General features: G+C 43.3%; 1 protein-coding gene across 1 annotated transcript in view; it reads left to right on the top strand.

The window, feature by feature from the left end:
* SNX1 (sorting nexin 1) overlaps positions 1-17,060 on the top strand; it is a gene marked incomplete at its 5' end in the record, with an annotated part of 34,450 nt that overhangs the window by 14,195 nt on the left and 3,195 nt on the right. Inside the window, 9 exons of the mRNA XM_080933953.1 lie at positions 3,596-3,723; positions 4,215-4,281; positions 8,120-8,163; positions 10,714-10,855; positions 11,744-11,822; positions 12,301-12,376; positions 14,178-14,291; positions 14,465-14,558; positions 15,492-15,697. Of these exons, the coding sequence (XP_080790079.1) occupies positions 3,596-3,723; positions 4,215-4,281; positions 8,120-8,163; positions 10,714-10,855; positions 11,744-11,822; positions 12,301-12,376; positions 14,178-14,291; positions 14,465-14,558; positions 15,492-15,697 (950 nt within the window). The remainder of the gene's footprint in view (positions 1-3,595; positions 3,724-4,214; positions 4,282-8,119; positions 8,164-10,713; positions 10,856-11,743; positions 11,823-12,300; positions 12,377-14,177; positions 14,292-14,464; positions 14,559-15,491; positions 15,698-17,060) is intronic.

Genomic DNA, 17,060 nt, shown 5'->3' with positions numbered 1-17,060 from the left:
TAAATTTAAATATAAAGAAAAATGGCCAGATGGTGTGAACATGAAGGGAACAAAGAGGCTTGAAGGATATAAAGATTTAGAAGATTTTGTACTTCATTTGGTCTCTGAAACCTTAACGTGCACACTATCCATTCTGGTAATTAGTGGTTTTGGAAGGAAAGGAATGATAAAAAAAAATAGTAATAATAAAACACAAGCAATGAGTTGTTTATACCTAGCACACTGAGAAGAAGGTACACTCTCTATGTTTGAGCCTTTGAAATGTATGTGATCTCTCCTTACACAGCATGAAATCTTATTGCCACAGTAACCCCTGTGATTGGCACTCTATGAGTGTGTGGACCTTACAGGTTTTCTCAGCACAGTCACTGTGGTTTATGTCATCTGCTGCCAGTTCCACAGGCAGACAGTTGCTGCCTCACTACTAAGAGGAACCGGATGCCTGGAGAAGGGAGTATCCTGAGTGTGCTCTCAGGTGTTTCCGGTCAACTATACTGAGTGGAAATTTAAAGCTCAGATTTATTTTCTGCAAGGTTACTGTCATGCTGATTGTTCCCTCTGGATCTCAAGAGCTTTTCAAAACATATTGTTGTAAGGAATGCAAAGGAAAGAAACCCATATTTTCATCCTTAGGCATACTTAAAAGTTTGATATCTTATAGTAATTTCTATAGGAAATGCTCAGCTTTTCAAAAGGCTTTTACTGGGCTGGAGAAATGGCTCAGTGGTTAAGGGCACTGACTGCTCTCCCAGAGATCCTGAGTTCAAGTCCCAACAACCACATGGTGATTCACAACTGTCTGTAATGGGATCTGATGCCCTCTTCCAGTGTGTCTGAAGAGAGCAACAGTGCACTTATATCTAATAAATAAGTCTTTAAGAAAATCTTTTTTAAAAAAGGCTTTTACTATTCCTCTAGCAAACCATAGATAGTTTAGTTCTATTTCCAGTCTGAAGACGGAGTCAGGACTGCTGGGCATGCCTTAGTGAGCACACTGCCGCTGAGCTATATCTTCTCCCTTTGGTTTGGTTTGAGACAGGAGTCTACTGTATAGCCCAGGCTGCCTAATTCTAGCTCTGGTGTTTAGTGGTTTTGTTTTGTTTTGTTTTTGTTGTTTGTTTCTCTGCTTATTTGTTTTGGGTGAGGGTTTGTTTTTTGAGACAATCTCTTTGGCTCTCTCCCTGTCTCTCTGTCTCTCTCTCTGTCTCTCTCTCTCTCTCTCTCTCTCTCTCTCTCTCTCTCTCTCTCTCTCTCTCTCTCTCTCTCTCTCTCTCTCTCCTTTTCCCTCATGTGGCCCATGCTAGCTTCAAAGTTATGGCAGTCCTTGTGCCTCCATCTTTCAAGTCTGAGGTTATAAGTATAAAGCTTGGATTACACCATGCCCAGATGAGACAGGGTCCTTTTATGTAGCCCAGGATGGCCTCAAACACTCTAGCATTCCTTTATCCAACTTCAGCTCCTTAGGAATGTTTGTTCATGGTACAGGGGATTGATCCTAGGTCCTCACATATATTAGGCAAGTTTCCTTCCACAGAGGAAGATCCCTAGCTGTCTTACTTAGGATTTCTAGCTGTGATATAACTCTACTACAGTGGGAAAAGGATTTATTCTGATCACACTTCTGTACCACAAACATCATCAAACAAAGCAGGAAGCTGGATGCAGGAGCAGATGCAGAGGCCATAGCTGGTGCTGCTGACTGGCTTGCTCATCCTGCTTTCTTATGGAGCCCAGAGCTGCCAGCACAGACGTGTCCTTAACCATAGTGGATTTGGCTCACATCAGTCACTCATTAAGAAAATACCCTACAGGCCTGCCTACACCCCAATCTTATGGAGGCATTTTTCAAGTGAGGCCCCCTCCTATTAGATGACTGTGCTTTCGTTAGGTTGACATAAAAAGTAGCCAGGACACTGGCATTATTATCATTGTGGTTGTTGTTGTTATTAGACAAGGTTTTAACAAATTGGTAATTACCTTGAATTATCAATCCTCCTGTAGCTCTGAGTAGCAGACTTTGAGTCTATGCTCTGGACCTTGCTGGAATGCTGGGATTACAAGTATACTCCTCACACCCGGTTTCACCAGAGGATAGTTTCAGTGAATAGTACATGTTTCATTTACTAGCTTGGACTGTTATGTTGGACTTTCACAAAGTGAATCTCCTATACAAACTTGAGCTGGCTCCTTGTTTTGAAGACTTCACAACCTAACATATTTATTCTGTGTGCTGCTTTCGGTTTTATGCCCCCATGGCAGGGTCTTTTGCAGAAATGATTCACACTCAGTGGTCAGCACAGTAATCTAAACTGTCTCTGGATTCTGCCTGGCCCCCAGTGAAAATCTAGAAAGAAAAGGAAGCAGCTTTCTCTGTGGTTCCCAAGACTAAACTGAATATTATAACAGTCAGACCCAAACCCATAAGGGTATATTTATGTTTTTTTTACTAAAAAGAAAAAACAGTGAACTGGTTAGGGTTAGAACATCTAGCTTTACTGCTCCACATTGGAAGTACATTTGCATAAGAACTTTTAATGTCTAAAAATGTTACAAAATGCTATTTTGGAAGTCATTTCCCTGGAACACACAGAGAACGAATTGTTCTGCTCACCTGCATCTTCTCCAGATAGAGGCAGCTCTTAAAGCACGGGCCAGGTTTTCTCTTCAAAACCAGAAGTGTTTTCCGGTCTGCTGCTCCCTCACCCCATTCTGGTGGCATTTACAATTGAAAACTTTGTCAGGATATAGCTAAACTGTCCCTGTGACTAGTTCTTAAACTGGCAACATAGCTGTGCTGTGATCAAGTGTACCAAACTGCACTTTCTCAAGTGTTGCTGTACATTTTCTGGTTGGTATTTTTCCTGAGGCTTCCTCTGATGTGCACTTGATGATCTGTCATGCTGTGAGTAAAGCAATTGGAGGTGCTTTCTTGTACAAACAAGAATAAATCAACATGGAAGGTTTTGAGTGACCACTCCTGTGATGGTTTGTATATGCTTGGACCAGGATGTGGCACTATTTGGAGGTGTGGCCTTGTTGGAGTAGGTGTGTCACTGTGAGTGTGGGCTTTAAGAACCACATCCTAGCTGTCTGGAAGCCAGTACTCTGCTGGCAGCCTTCAGATGAACTCTCTGATTCTCCTTCACCATGCCTGCCTAGATGCTGCCATATTCCTGCCTTGATAACAGACTGACCCTGTAAGACACCCCAATTAAATGTTGTCCTTACAAGAGTTGCCTTGGTCATGGTGTCTGTTCATAGCAGTAAAATCCTTACTAAGACAACTCCCAAGAGTAAAATCATTTGACATTTTTTTTTTTTTTTTTTTTTTTTTTTTTTTGCTAGACTCCAGGTTCTCTGGCCTAAGGTAGCCAAACAGTTGTGTCCGAAATAAAAAGGAGAGTTTGCTCTACCAAACATGTGCTACGGCAGCCCTCCCCTCAGTGCCTTCTTTGACTCGTGTAAAAACTGCCTCTCGATCTCGTTGTATTAGGTGCTTGCCATTCTTCTTGTGAGCCCCATCCTTCCTGTAGAACTAACGTTCAGCCTTCAAAACCCACTATTGACACTCATTTTAAACTATCAACTGTTTTAGATGCCACAGTGGAACTATCCCTGGACAGCACACAAAATAACCAGAAGACAATGCCAGGCAAAACACTTATTTCTCATCCTCCGCAAGAAGCCACAAATTCTCCCAAGCCACAGCCAAGCTATGAGGAGGTGAGAGTGTGTGCTGTTGGTCTTCTTGCTTTTGCATCTTTGGGACTATGTGAAGTTCTGTTGGGTTTGAACCTTGAGAAAACATTTACAGCTCCTGAAGGAGACATGGTTAATGCCCAATCAGAATCCAAATGAGAACTCTGTCAGATAGGGTCTGTTCCCCCCAGGACAGCATAAAGGCTTTCACTGGTCATTGATGCTGTTTGTCTGGAGTTCCCATATGCAGGAATACAGCCTCTCCCTCTTCCCTGTTTAGTCCAAAGGAGTCCAAGTCAACTAAAATTCTCTAATTACTTGTTATTGTGAAAATAGGAGTGTGAGGAAATGTTCATGAAATGACTGTGAACTTGTTCACAACATGTAGGCACTGGCTCACTGGACAGAAGTGAGCACTGTGAGAAGAACATCTTGACTTTATTATATTAACAAGTCTTGAATTTTGTGATGTCTAGCCTTCTTTATAGCAACTCTCCTGATTTTTCTTTTTAAAGCTGGAGGAAGAAGAACAAGAGGATCAGTTTGATTTGACAGTTGGTATCACTGATCCTGAAAAGATCGGTAAGTGTCATTGGACTCTTGTGATGTTATCATGAGCTCTGACCAACTAGTTTGGGAGTAGCTCTCAACACAGCTGAACCAGCAAATGTGAAGTGTTTCATCAGTTTCCTTCCTAGAACTCTGATTCTGAGGTCAGAGAGTGTTCTCAACCACATTACTTAGATTTTTTTTCTTATCTTTATTAAGAAAATCCAGAGACTTGAAATATAACTATAATCTTTAGAAACTCAAATGGGGTCCAGATTACTAAGGACACCTACAGCCAAGCTTCACAACCTGAGTTAGATTGCCCAGAGCCCCCATGATGGATAGAACCTACTTTGAAACTTTTCTGACCTCCACATGTGTATCTTGGCATGGTCATGCCCACATACATAGAAATGCAAAATTAGTTAATATTAAAAAAAAAGCCACCAACGGGAGCAGGAGAGATGGCTCAGCAGTTAAGAGCATCCACTGCTCTTGCAGAGGACCCAGTGCCTACAGATGGCTCACAAATGCCAGCTATGGTATCAGGCTGGTTATGGGCATCTTATTCAGTTTCTTCACCTATCAAAAGAGGAAAGTGAGGACCAAGGAAAGTAAATCCTGTTAAGGTAGCATGGGGTTCAGTGTGAAAGTAGGAACAGGGCCTTGGGTGACATATCTAGGAGTCTCTTGTCTACAACTATTCCTTAACACCTTAATTTTAAGCTTAGCTGCCTACAGAATCATACAAATTACAAAGTGCTACTAATTGTTTGAATATTTACTGTTGTGATCTTGAACCACGAGAGTGAGTTACCTAAAGCTGATGGCTAACTGGAGTTGCACTCTGCATCCTGAGTGCTGGGATCCGAGGTGTGTGCCACCACACCTGGCCAATTTAGTGTTTTTTATGAGATTCTGAGTACACAACAGGTGGATCTATTTCTTATGCTTTTATTATTTTGTGAAGGAAAGCTCTTTTCCTTCTGTTTGTTTTTGTGTTGTCCTATTCCGATAGTAGTTTTTGTTTTATCCTATTATATTTTATTACTGTCCCTAAAAGTCTCTTTGTTTTCTGATGAACAACAGAAAAGGTATAGCTGGGAAGGGAGGTGGGGAGGACTTGGGAGGAGAGGGAGAGAAAACCATAATCAGGATATATTATGTAAGTAAATAATCTATTTTTAATAAAAGGGGAAATATCAAAAATCATTAATTAAAAACAAAAAGTAAAAGTATATAATTCTCTGATTTTTCTTAAGTTTTTATCCTCTTTACATACACGAATTGTGTGTGTGTATTTATTTTGCTATTGCTACTATAACAAATTCTACAAACTTCGTGGCTTAAAACAATAAATTTTTTAAAAGTCTTACTGTTCTATAGAATAGAAATTCAAAATAAATGTCACTGGGCTAAAATCCTAGAGATGGTAGGAGGCATTCTTCTGCAGGGTGCGAGTTTCGAGGAATCTATAGCTGTACTTTTTCCAGCTACTTGAGACCTCCGTGTCTACAGCTCACAACCCCTTCCACCTTCAGAATCCTTCTGACCCTTCTCTGGCCACACTTCAGACTCCCACATCAGCTATAAGTTCTTTTCCCTTAAAGATTACACTGTTAGTGTCTTACTTAGGGTTTTACTGTTGTGAACAGACACCATGACCAAAGCAACTCTTATAAGAACAATATTTAATTTGGAGAGATTCAGTCCATTATCATCAAGGGAGGAGCATGTCAGTGTCCAGGCAGGCATGGTATAGGCAGAGCTGAGAGTACTACATCTTTATCTGAAGGCTGCTAGCGGAATACTCGCCCTATTTTTCTTTTTAACACAGCCATGTAGCACTTGATCCACACTGTCTTAGTCAAGTTTTCTATTCCTAAACAAAATATCATGCTAAGTTGGGGAGGAAGGGACTTACTTAGCTTACACTTCCACATTGCTGTTCATCACCAGAGGAAGTCAGGACAGGAACTCACACAGGTCAGGCAGGAAGCAAGAACTGATACAAGAGGCCATGGAGGGATGTTACTTACTGGCTTGCTTCCTCTAGCTTGCTCAGCTTGCTTTATTATAGAACCCAGGACCACCAACCCAGGGACCATTTTAGCACCACCCAAAATGGCCCCTCCCATCCTTTATTACTAGTTGAGAAAATGCCATACAGCTGGATCTCATGGCGGCATTTCCTCAAGGGAGGCTCCTTTCTCTGTGATAACTCCAGCTTGTGTCAAGTTGACACAAAAGCAACCAGCACACACTCTAATATCTTTTTTTAAAGATTTATTTATTTATTATAAACAAGTACACTGTGGTTGTCTTCAGATACACCAGAAGAGGACATCAGATGGTTGTGAGCCACCAAGTGGTTGCTGGGAATTGAACTCAGAATCTCTGGAAGAGCAGCCAGTGCTCTTAACCTCTGAGCCATCTCTCCAGCCCCTAATATTTTTATTTTATCCGTGAAGACAGTGTTTTCAAGTAAAATCGTATTATCTAGAGGGGCATACCTGACCCTAAACACAGAGTAATTTAAACAGCTCACAAATCAGAACTGGACACAATTACTCTAGGTGCTAAGGTTTCATCCCCTTGTTCTATACTCTTAGTCAGGTTGATTCCAAGAAACCAGCTAATTAAAACATGTTTTCTAATCAGGACCTGATCTTTATAAAAACATGTTCTGTTTGTGTGGGCTGGTTTCAGCACACATCTAAATAAATTAGAATTGCACATTTACCTGGGTATTCTTTTTAGAATCTTGGCAATTTGCATATGCCATCTCCAACTTGGAAGTTATTTAGGAAATCTGTGCATTTTCAGATTGTTGTGTGACTCGGCAGCTTTCAGGACTTCTGTACTTCTCTTTGTACACACTGCCTTAGCTGTAACAGTGTCTGGAGGCCCTGTAGAGTGTGTGTGTGTGTGTGTGTGTGTGTACTCTTTACAAATAAAAGCAAGCATTTCCACCCATCACAATGAAATGATGTTGCAGAGTATGATCTGCTGATCCACTTCTGCCCTTCTCCCTGGCCCCTCCCTCACTCCAGACTCAGAAGCAAAGGCAACTGGGAATTGTTGACCTGGGCTTTCCTGTCTTATGAGAGGAGGGATCAGGGGAAGGAGGGCAAGGGACCAACTCTAAACCCCATGGTCTGAGTTCCAGTCAATAGTGCCTTTATCTCCCTAAGTGGTCTAGGTCAGGACACTACCACAGAGAAAGACAGTTGCTTGAATCCCAGATTATTTAGCAGTCAATGGCTTTTTCATAAGAGTTATTCCTCCAGGAAAGGGAGATTTTTGTGACATCAGGCAACCCAAGTGTCTTCCTGCCAGGCCCTTTGCTCTGGGTGAGCATGCTGGATCAGAGAGGTCAGTGTCTGCCAGCACCAATGGTGGGACCTCTGAAAGAGCAGACCCAGCCTGGAGCTAGCCTTGGGTAGAACTACTTGTTTCCTTTTACATCAGTCGCTTCCTTCTCTGCTTTATACAGCAAGAGAATTGTTTGGTTTTGGACAGATGTGTGTAACCAGCCCAAATATTGGCGTGGTAACAACTGATGAATTGTCAGTATCCAGTGCTGCTCTGTGGGGGTATAAATGGAGCCTGGCTTTGGAACAGGGGACTGACTCTCTTGTCTTAACTCAAACTGGGGCCCAGCCAGCATCTAAACGGGCATGTGTACCACACAACCCCCAAGGCACAGGAAAAAAGTGAATTTTAGGATTGCATATAAAGCCTGGAAATGCAACAAGCCCTTCTAATATAGGGCTTGTGTAACTTATGGTCTCTAGTTAAATGTTATTGGCTTAGCTTTCCTTTCTTTAGTTGAAAGAATAATTCCCTCCTGTTTCCTGTTCTCCTGCAGGGGATGGTATGAATGCCTATGTAGCCTACAAAGTCACCACACAGGTGAGTCCCAGTGGCACTGCCCATGCCCCTCAGTCCTGCCTACTCTCACCAAGGTTAACATCTAGAACATTTCCTTTTCAATAACTTCCTCCTATTTATCAAGCTATAGCAAGTCTGCATTGCCTCGTTGGTCTTTTCTTGTTGTATTTTATGTGTATGAATGTTTTGCCTGCGTCTATACCCTGTGCACTGTGTGCATGCCTAGTAACCACAGAGGCCAGAAGAGGGTGCCAAACCACCCAGAACTGGAGCAACCTGCCATTTGGGTGCTGGGAACTGAAACCACCCCAGATCCCCCAGAAGAGCCGGTGCTTTAACCTCTGAGACAAGTCCCTGCCCCACTCACTCCCCACCCCGCTCCTTTGTAATCCTAGCTAGGTACACCAGCCTAGGCCTCCCAACAATCCTCTAGAAAGCTCTGCATGGTGTAAGATGTGCAGTCCTTTAGGAACATGTGACTGGGGCTAGTTTAGTGGATTGCCTCAAATGAAGAGTAGTTATCAGTTTACAGCTTTTCAGTTCTTAGACCAGACAAGGTAGCCTACATCTGTAAACCCAGCACTACAGGGGCAGAAGCAGGAGGATTAGGAGTTTCAGAACAGCCAGGAGTACTTAGTGAGATGCTCTTTCAAAGAAACAGAAGCTATGTATATGCACCCTCAGAACAGAGGGGTTTGAGGTTGGTTGGTGTTGGAGGCAGGATCTCCCTATGTAGCCCATGCTGGTCTCAACCTTATGTCCATCTGAACCTCTTTAGCACTGGAGTTACAAGTGTGCACCCCCACACCTGACACAAAGCCAGACTGTTCTTGAACTTATAACCCTCTTGCCTCAGTCTCCCAAGTACTGGAATCACAGGCATTTGCCACTATACCTAGCTTTCTTTTCATACTTTCTATAACTTTTACTCTTTGAATCTGGCTCTTTTAATTAGATACTATTTGTCATTCTAATAAAACAGAGCCCTGAACCAATACCATTGGGTACTACCAAATGAGTACCATTGGTTGCATCAGCTCTGCCTTCCTGGTTGTCTGTCTTAGCCATGCTTTATACCTACAGGCAATTGCCCCCCCCCCAGTCTGATATAACAGTCTTTGCATGTGTGTCCTTAAGTAATGTGGGGCTTTGTGTTGAGTTTCATAAAAATAATCTGTCAAAAATAGTGGATCCTTTATTTAGCATGGTTTCTCAGACCTCTCCTTGTTGGAAATAACAATAGTTGGTCTGCTACATGAATACAGCATGGCACACAAACCAGTTTTCCCCAGGCATTTCCAGTTTTCTTTCTTAGCTGAACTCTGGGCATACCTCCTCTGTCTCTGGTGCCCCATGGACATGTTTCTCTAGATATATAAATAACTAGGAAATGCTGAGTGCAAGAAATATAAACTATTTTGATGTCTTTGTACCAATTTATACAAAACTTTGTCCAGAAGTTCTCATTGGTTGTTTCCTTGTGAGTACCTGGCAGAGCCAACCTCTGTAAGTTTTGCCAATCTGGCCAATATCCTGCTTTTTTAAAATTAAAAGATACATGTCATTTGTGTGTGTGTAACACATTTATGTGCATGTTAAATCTCCTGAGACTGGAGTTAGATAGGGATGGTTGTGACCCACCTTGTGATCTGGAAATTGAACCCTGTCCTCTGAAGAGCAGCCAGTGTTCTTTACCACTGAGCCATGTCCCCCACTTTTCTTTTCTTTTTACTTTTACTAGGAGACTTCGTGTTTCTCTCAAGTCCTCCCTGGCCCTCCTGTGAGCTCTAAGGCCCACAGAACTTTAGAGGTTATTGTCTACAGACGTGTCATCTGATTTCCTCATCCTCTTAGAAGCATTCTTCAGTGTGTCTTGTTTTATTTGTCTGTTAATTCTAGTAGTTGACACCCTAAAGTAAGTCAATTAAGGACAAATTGTTTACAGATGACCATAGAATTGTATCTTTTAACTAGAATTCAGTATTAGTTTAATTAGAGCAAGTGTTCTTAACCTAGGAATGAAGCTATATATGAGTTTTATTGGCTGCCTTTATAACCTCATATACACTTGAGTGTGCAAGTGTGTGTACTCATGTATGTCCATGTGGAAGCACAACAGGATGTTTGATGTCTAAACTCTATAGCTCTCAGACTTAGACAGAGGCTCTCACTGGACCTGAGTTTGCCTTTTTGTCTGTCTCCACCTCCACCTCCCCAGTACTGTCTCTTCTTCCCAAGTGCTGGAATTTAAGGTGTACATCACCACCAACCCTACCCAGCTTTTCCTGTGGATACTGAAGATTCAAACTGACCTTATGCTTGTAGAGCAAGTATTCTTACCCACTGAGCCACCCCCCAAATCACATAATCCTAGTTTTTATGCACTTAAAATTATTACTCTAAGTAGGGTTTCTTAGATTCCCAGGCTGCCAAGAAAGAAAAGCCTCTGTTTTGGACAAAGTTATTTGTCAGGCGTCTAAAGGGCATGTTAATCTGTTTCCTTTGATGTCAGTAGGATAGATACTTATCCTGGATTTGGAATTAAATTGCCTTGTGTTTTCCATTCCCAAGACGAGCTTACCGATGTTCAGAAGTAGGCAGTTTGCAGTGAAAAGAAGATTCAGTGATTTTCTGGGTCTTTATGAGAAGCTATCGGAGAAGCACTCCCAGAATGGTTTCATTGTCCCTCCTCCACCTGAGAAGAGCCTGATAGGTAAGCCTGTGGTGCTAGAGAAGTGGCCAGGCTGCTTTTACATCTTCTCTTTCTGCCTTAGATTCTTGAGTGCTAGAATCACAGGCATGCACCACGACCTGGGAAAAATAAAGACGTATGTGTGGGGGTGGAGGGGGTGGTATTTAAACACAGTGCCTCATGCATATTAAGTAGAAACTACCACTGAGCTATATACCCTCAGTCTCAGGACTCTTCGTGATTGCTCTTCCTTCCAGATTGAAATTGCTTTGGGGACTGGGGAGGAACTTTCTTACCACCATCAAGTGATTGTTAGTCTATACTCAGAATCTCAGAGCATTTTTTTTCTATTATTATTTTATTTTTAACTTTGTATGTATGGGGGTTTGCCTACTTACATGTATATGCACCACATGTGTGCCAGGTGCCTGAGGAAGACAGAAGAGGCTGCCAGATCCCTTAGAACTAGTGTTATGAACCCCGGGTGGGTACTAGAAATAGGATCTATATGCTCCGAAAGAACAGCTAGTACTCATAGCCACTGAGCAAACACTCCATCCTCCCACTTCCTCGTTTTTTGAAATAGGATCTCACTATGAACATCTGGATGGCTGGAATTTACTATGTACAACAATCTGACCTTGAACTCACAGAGATCTCCTTGCTTGTGCCACCACACCCAGTGTGCTTTTTTTTTAAGACAATGTACATTCTAAACCCCATAGTTTATAGCACCCAGCATGCACACTCATAAGGACTTAGTACAGAAACTCTAGTCCACCCCTGCTCACAACCTTACATGGTGCTGTGTAGAGCTGTCCTTACTGTCGTTCCTTCAGATGACTCTGTAAAACTTAGATGTATCCTTTTACTATTTCTGCTTATTTTGTTTCTTAAATTCTACTCTAGGAATGACAAAGGTGAAGGTTGGGAAGGAAGACTCTTCTTCTGCAGAATTTCTTGAGAAGCGGAGGGCTGCTTTGGAGAGGTAGGTACCTGACAGCCATTCTCAGGCATGTTACATAGGGAGAAGCTGCTTTGCTTCTCTCCTGGAGAAGAGCTGAGGTGAGTTACAGTCACACCTGCTTCATATCCCTTCCCTTCCTCTCCATCCCCACTGAACCATCATACTTCCTTCTTGCATAATCTAGTGGATGGTTCTGGGGTCTCTCTCTTTGATTGTCTTTTGGAAATGTGAAAAACATGAAAGTTTGAATACTTACAGAGATTTGCTTAAGTGCCTTATCTGAGTTTACAGTGCTCCAACCCTTCAGAGTCCTAACCAGAGCTGGGCAATAGTGACTCACCCCCTTAATCTCAGCACTCAGAAGGCAGACTCTCTGGGTTCAAGGCCAGCCTGGTCTATACAGTGAGTTCCAAGACACACAGGTCTACACAGAGAAGCCCTGTCTCAAAACAAACCAAAGAAACAGAGTCCTAACCAGTTGGTGATATTTACCCTTTAGGTACCTTCAAAGAATTGTGAACCATCCTACCATGTTACAGGATCCAGACGTCAGGGAGTTTTTGGAAAAAGAAGAGGTTAGTATTATGCAGAACTCAGCCCCATTGTCTCTCATTACCCTGAGTGAAATGAAACTGGTTGGTTTGGCAAATACTCAAATGTCTGTGAGTTTGTGTGACCCCCCCCCAAGAAGGACAAGGGTTTGCACTGCTCCAAGTGAGAGCAGCTCTATGTGTGGTCCAATGGTGACCTACTGGTGTCTCATGGAGCAGAGCGCTCTGCTTGGCAGGGTCTAGGCATGCCTTTCATAAGTTACTAATTGGTTCGAACTGAATGTGTAGTTTGTGTTAGGAATCTCAGAGGCATCCGTTAAAAACAGTTACCACAGACCCATCATATAGCAAAAGGATTGATTGAAGTGGACTTTATAAAGCATAGGCCATTCATGATTGTGAAAAAGTGGAGACACCCCAATTTTTAGTAACTGAAGAACTAAATAAAATATACCCACACAATGAACACGTTATGTTGACACCTATGCATACAAAGTGTAAAGAAATGAGGGTATAAGAAACATCAAATAGGGCTGGAGAGATGGCTCAGTGGTTAAGAGCACTGACTGTTTTTCCAAAGGTCCTGAGTTCAATTCCCAGCAACCACATGGTGGCTCACAACCATCTGTAATGGGATCTGATGCCCTCTTCTGGTGTGTCCGAAGACAGTGATGGTGTACTTATACAAATAAAATAAATAATTTTTTTTAAAAAAGCATCAAATAGCAAGTATACCCTGAAGCAGAAGGCACATGACTGGGGAAAAACAGTATCTTAGAACTAGAATGAAGTCAGTCACATGGGAAAACTGTTGTTATGTTTTTGTTTTTAATTATTTAAAAAAATTGATACTATAATGAAAATGGGATTATTGTGATGAGATTTTTTTCTCCAAAATGATCTTTTTAATTGAAAATGATCTGTCAAAGCCTTAAGTCATTTATTTCTACTTCTGGTTCTTTCTACTCTGTCCTCACTCAATAACCCTAGCGCAGGGTTTGTTTTCACAGTCTTTGTGTGGGACTGTGCTGTAAGATTTAGCTCTCCCTCCGCAGATGCGACAACTCAAATCATCTCCAGATATTGTCACATGTCCCCTTGGAGCAAAATAGTCTCAACTTGAGAAGTACTACATGACATGACATCCTAAACACCTAAGACCCTTAAGATTGCTCCCATGCCCAAGACTTTCCATCCCTGGGGTCACTCGCAAAGCTCTGAGTCCGCTTCTGTGAAGGGACCTTTGACTTTTTTTTTTTTTTCTTTTGAGCCTTGGCCCCTAGACTTGGCTGTGCTGGGATTGAAGTTGTATGTACCACAGTCTGCAGAAGCCTTTGGTTTTAACAAAGGGATGCAGTTCTCTACAGGGGAAAGTCCTTGCTCTGAATTCCTGATGACCCAAGTAAAGGTGGAAGGAGAAAACTGACTTCGTAGAGCTGACCTCTGTATGTGTGCTGTGACGAATGCATACGCATAACATAATTTTAATGTCAAAAAATTTTAAAGGAATGCTTGGTATTTAAGAAGGTCACACCTGGGTAGACAAACATTCTTGCCTTGGGGTCACCTGGCCACATAACACTCTCTGTCTTCTCTCTTTCAAGGAATAATATCAAAAGCTGAAAACGTGATTGATTCTTACAGACGTGGTGCTTTGGTTTTGCTTCTGCATTTCCTAGTTTTAGATTCCTGTAAATGCCTTAGAATGCAGCAGTCTATAGTCAAGGGACTTGTTGACAAGTTTTAGGCACTTGATCTGATGGATACTAATTCTTCTGAACCTAAAGGGGCAGCAGATAACTTGCATCCCGCCTTGGTCTTGTAGTTGCCTCGAGCTGTGGGAACGCAGGCTTTGAGCGGTGCTGGTCTCCTTAAGATGTTCAACAAAGCTACAGATGCAGTCAGCAAAATGACCATCAAGATGAATGAATCAGACATTGTGAGTAGCCAGTGTCTCTCAGATGCCCTGAGAAGTTCTGAAATTCCTGAGATTCTTTTCAATTAAAACAAACAAAAAAACAAAACCAGCCCTTGGTAAAAACTGCTAAAGAAAGGTAGCTCCCTGCACTCTGTTGAACATTTTCAAGCCAGCTCTGGGCTGTCTGTTTCCAGTGGTTTGAGGAGAAGCTCCAGGAGGTGGAGTGTGAGGAGCAGCGCCTACGGAAGCTGCACGCAGTGGTGGAGACTCTAGTCAGCCATAGGAAAGGTAAACACTTGCTCAGACACACACCTGTACTGGGGGAAATCGGTGTCTTCATCGGGCTGGAGATGAGAGGCTTGCTGTTCTCAGCCATTCAAGTGGAAATTGTTGCATGATGTTCTGATAAGCCAGATATGCCCCACTCTCCTGGCAAGAAACAAACTTAAACCACTATGGGCGGTGGGTGGAGGGAGCCTACCTGGGTACACGCTGCTTCTCTTGATGGGAGTTGGAGGCTTACATCCACATTGATGATTTTGTTACATGGTCATACTAGCAAGGTATGGATGCAGGGAAGCCTTCTATGTCTTCTTTCTTCCTCCTCTTTATAGTGAGCTTTGCTTAGTTGGGAACTTGTGGAATTTTCCAAATTTGAATACTTTCCTTCTGTGTCTTAAACATATTGCTAGCAAGAAATCTAAAAGACCATTAGCGTGAAGCCAGTGTAAGGGCCGGCAAGCTATGGCATGGCTGAAAGGACAGGTTTGGCCTTGGACCCTATTGCTATGAGAAGAGTGTGCTGCAGAGACAATGTGCGGCCTACAGAGCCCAAGGTGCTGACTGGCCCCATACAGAAAGTTTGCTCTGCTTTAGAAAGTGGGAACATCTGTGTGTGACGTATACAGGTGACAGTTCATAAGTTCCAACATAAATACCAGAGCCACTTCTTCAGTTGGCCTGGTGACATGAGCTCCAAGAATGCTGGGGCTTCTTGCTTCAGGCAACCAGACTTAGTTGTATGTAGATAGCAAGGGCTTTCCCTTCCAATCATGTGACTAGCTGAGGCCACTTCCCATCATTCTGAGTTTAGAGACTGGGTTGCAACCCTTAGTTGTCAGACATGTAGGGTCAGAATGGGCAGGCTGTGCTCTACAGCATCAAGCGCCTCTCCCCTTTCCTGAGAGATCAGAAGCTTCTGCTGTCTTTGCCTCCTTCCAGAACTAGCGCTGAATACAGCCCTGTTTGCCAAGAGTCTAGCCATGCTTGGGAGCTCCGAGGACAACACAGCACTGTCTCGAGCACTTTCCCAACTGGCTGAGGTGGAAGAAAAGATTGAGCAGCTCCACCAGGAACAGGCCAACAATGACTTCTTCCTCCTGGCTGAACTCCTGAGTGACTATATCCGCCTCCTAGCCATTGTCCGAGTAAGCCTCTCTTCCTTCCCCCAGCTGTCCTCTGCTCTTCACTTCCTAAGCAAAGTTCATCTCATTTTAGCTTAGGGGTGGTGTAAGTCTACTCTTGAACGGACCTGGTAGACCCAGCAACCCACTTAAACTAGCCAGTTACCTTTAGTGATTCTGAGGCCCACAGCAGCCCACTCTTGGATTTCCAAGCTGGCCCATTATTGCTGAGGACAGACAGTGTTCTCTGTGCACCTTTCTCCAAGCAAGGCTTATTACAGACTGCTGCTTGGCCCCTGGAGCAGTGACTCTGCAGTCCTTTGGTCTTTGCCCTGATAAGAGCTCTTGCTGGCTTCCACTTGTCTTTCCAGTGTGAGTAGTCAGGTAATGACACAGAACTGGCTTCGTGTTGCATGGAAGAGTGTGCTGAGAGAGCTTTCACCAGAGCCTTCCTTGTGCTGTGCTAACCACACCGTTAGCAACACTGCACGCTGCCCCTCAGGTCAAATACCTCACGTCTCCTGGTGACCAGGGTGGTCTGTTTCCAGAGCTCTCATATCAGTTAAGGAAGCTTGACTGGGCAGTATTAGCTCTTGCATGGCCTCCTTAATAAGGGAGAAGGCAAGAGGAACCTGGCACTTGCACTGTGAGGACCTGATTGTGCACGGTATCAGGATGCATGAGCCTCCCCTACACCTCATCCTCAGCGCATCTCCCACTGTGGAGCTTCTGTGCTGTGTCAAGAGCTGAGCTGCCCCCTGGGTTCTCACGGCTACTAAATGTAGCCTCAGAGCTGTTCCTGCTAATTCCAGAGAGATAAGAAATGGAGCCTGCTGAGGGGATTCTTAGAACCAGTTAGATTTCTCAGGCTAGAAAGCCACGGGAAAGGGCTCTGTCTGGGGAAAGCTTTCTGTGAAGAGCATTGTTTTGGGGTGGGAGCAGGGGTTCTCTAGAGAGCACAGCTTTTAGAAATGACTCTAGGCAGGGTGAATCTTTGTGGACAGGGCAAAGAGAAGCTAAGCCTTGTTCTTTAGGGGTTGGACAGCAACCTGAGAGCAGAGAGCTTTGAGCAGATCTCTTCTTGGAGAACTGCTGCGACCCTCCTCTTGTCATGAGCGAGCAGTGGGAATGGAGAAATGAGCAAAGGTTCTTTTGTGTCCTTTCCTGAAGCCCTGCTAACCCAGTGGGATAGGTTTAAAGCCTTTCTTAGATGTGGGGTACCTGAACTTTTGACTTTAAGGTGCTAAGAAATTTCAGGAGCCAGGAATGGAAAGTGTCTGTAATCCCCAGCAGCTGGGAGGCTAAGGCAAGAGGATCATGGGAAATTCTAGGCCAGCCTGTGCTACAGAGTGAGTTCATTGGATGCATAATGAAGCCTGCCTTGAGA

This window comes from Micromys minutus (genome assembly GCF_963924665.1).
Source record: "Micromys minutus genome assembly, chromosome: 21".
Lineage (NCBI taxonomy): Eukaryota > Metazoa > Chordata > Mammalia > Rodentia > Muridae > Micromys > Micromys minutus.
This window is presented reverse-complemented; position numbering and strand designations above follow the sequence as displayed.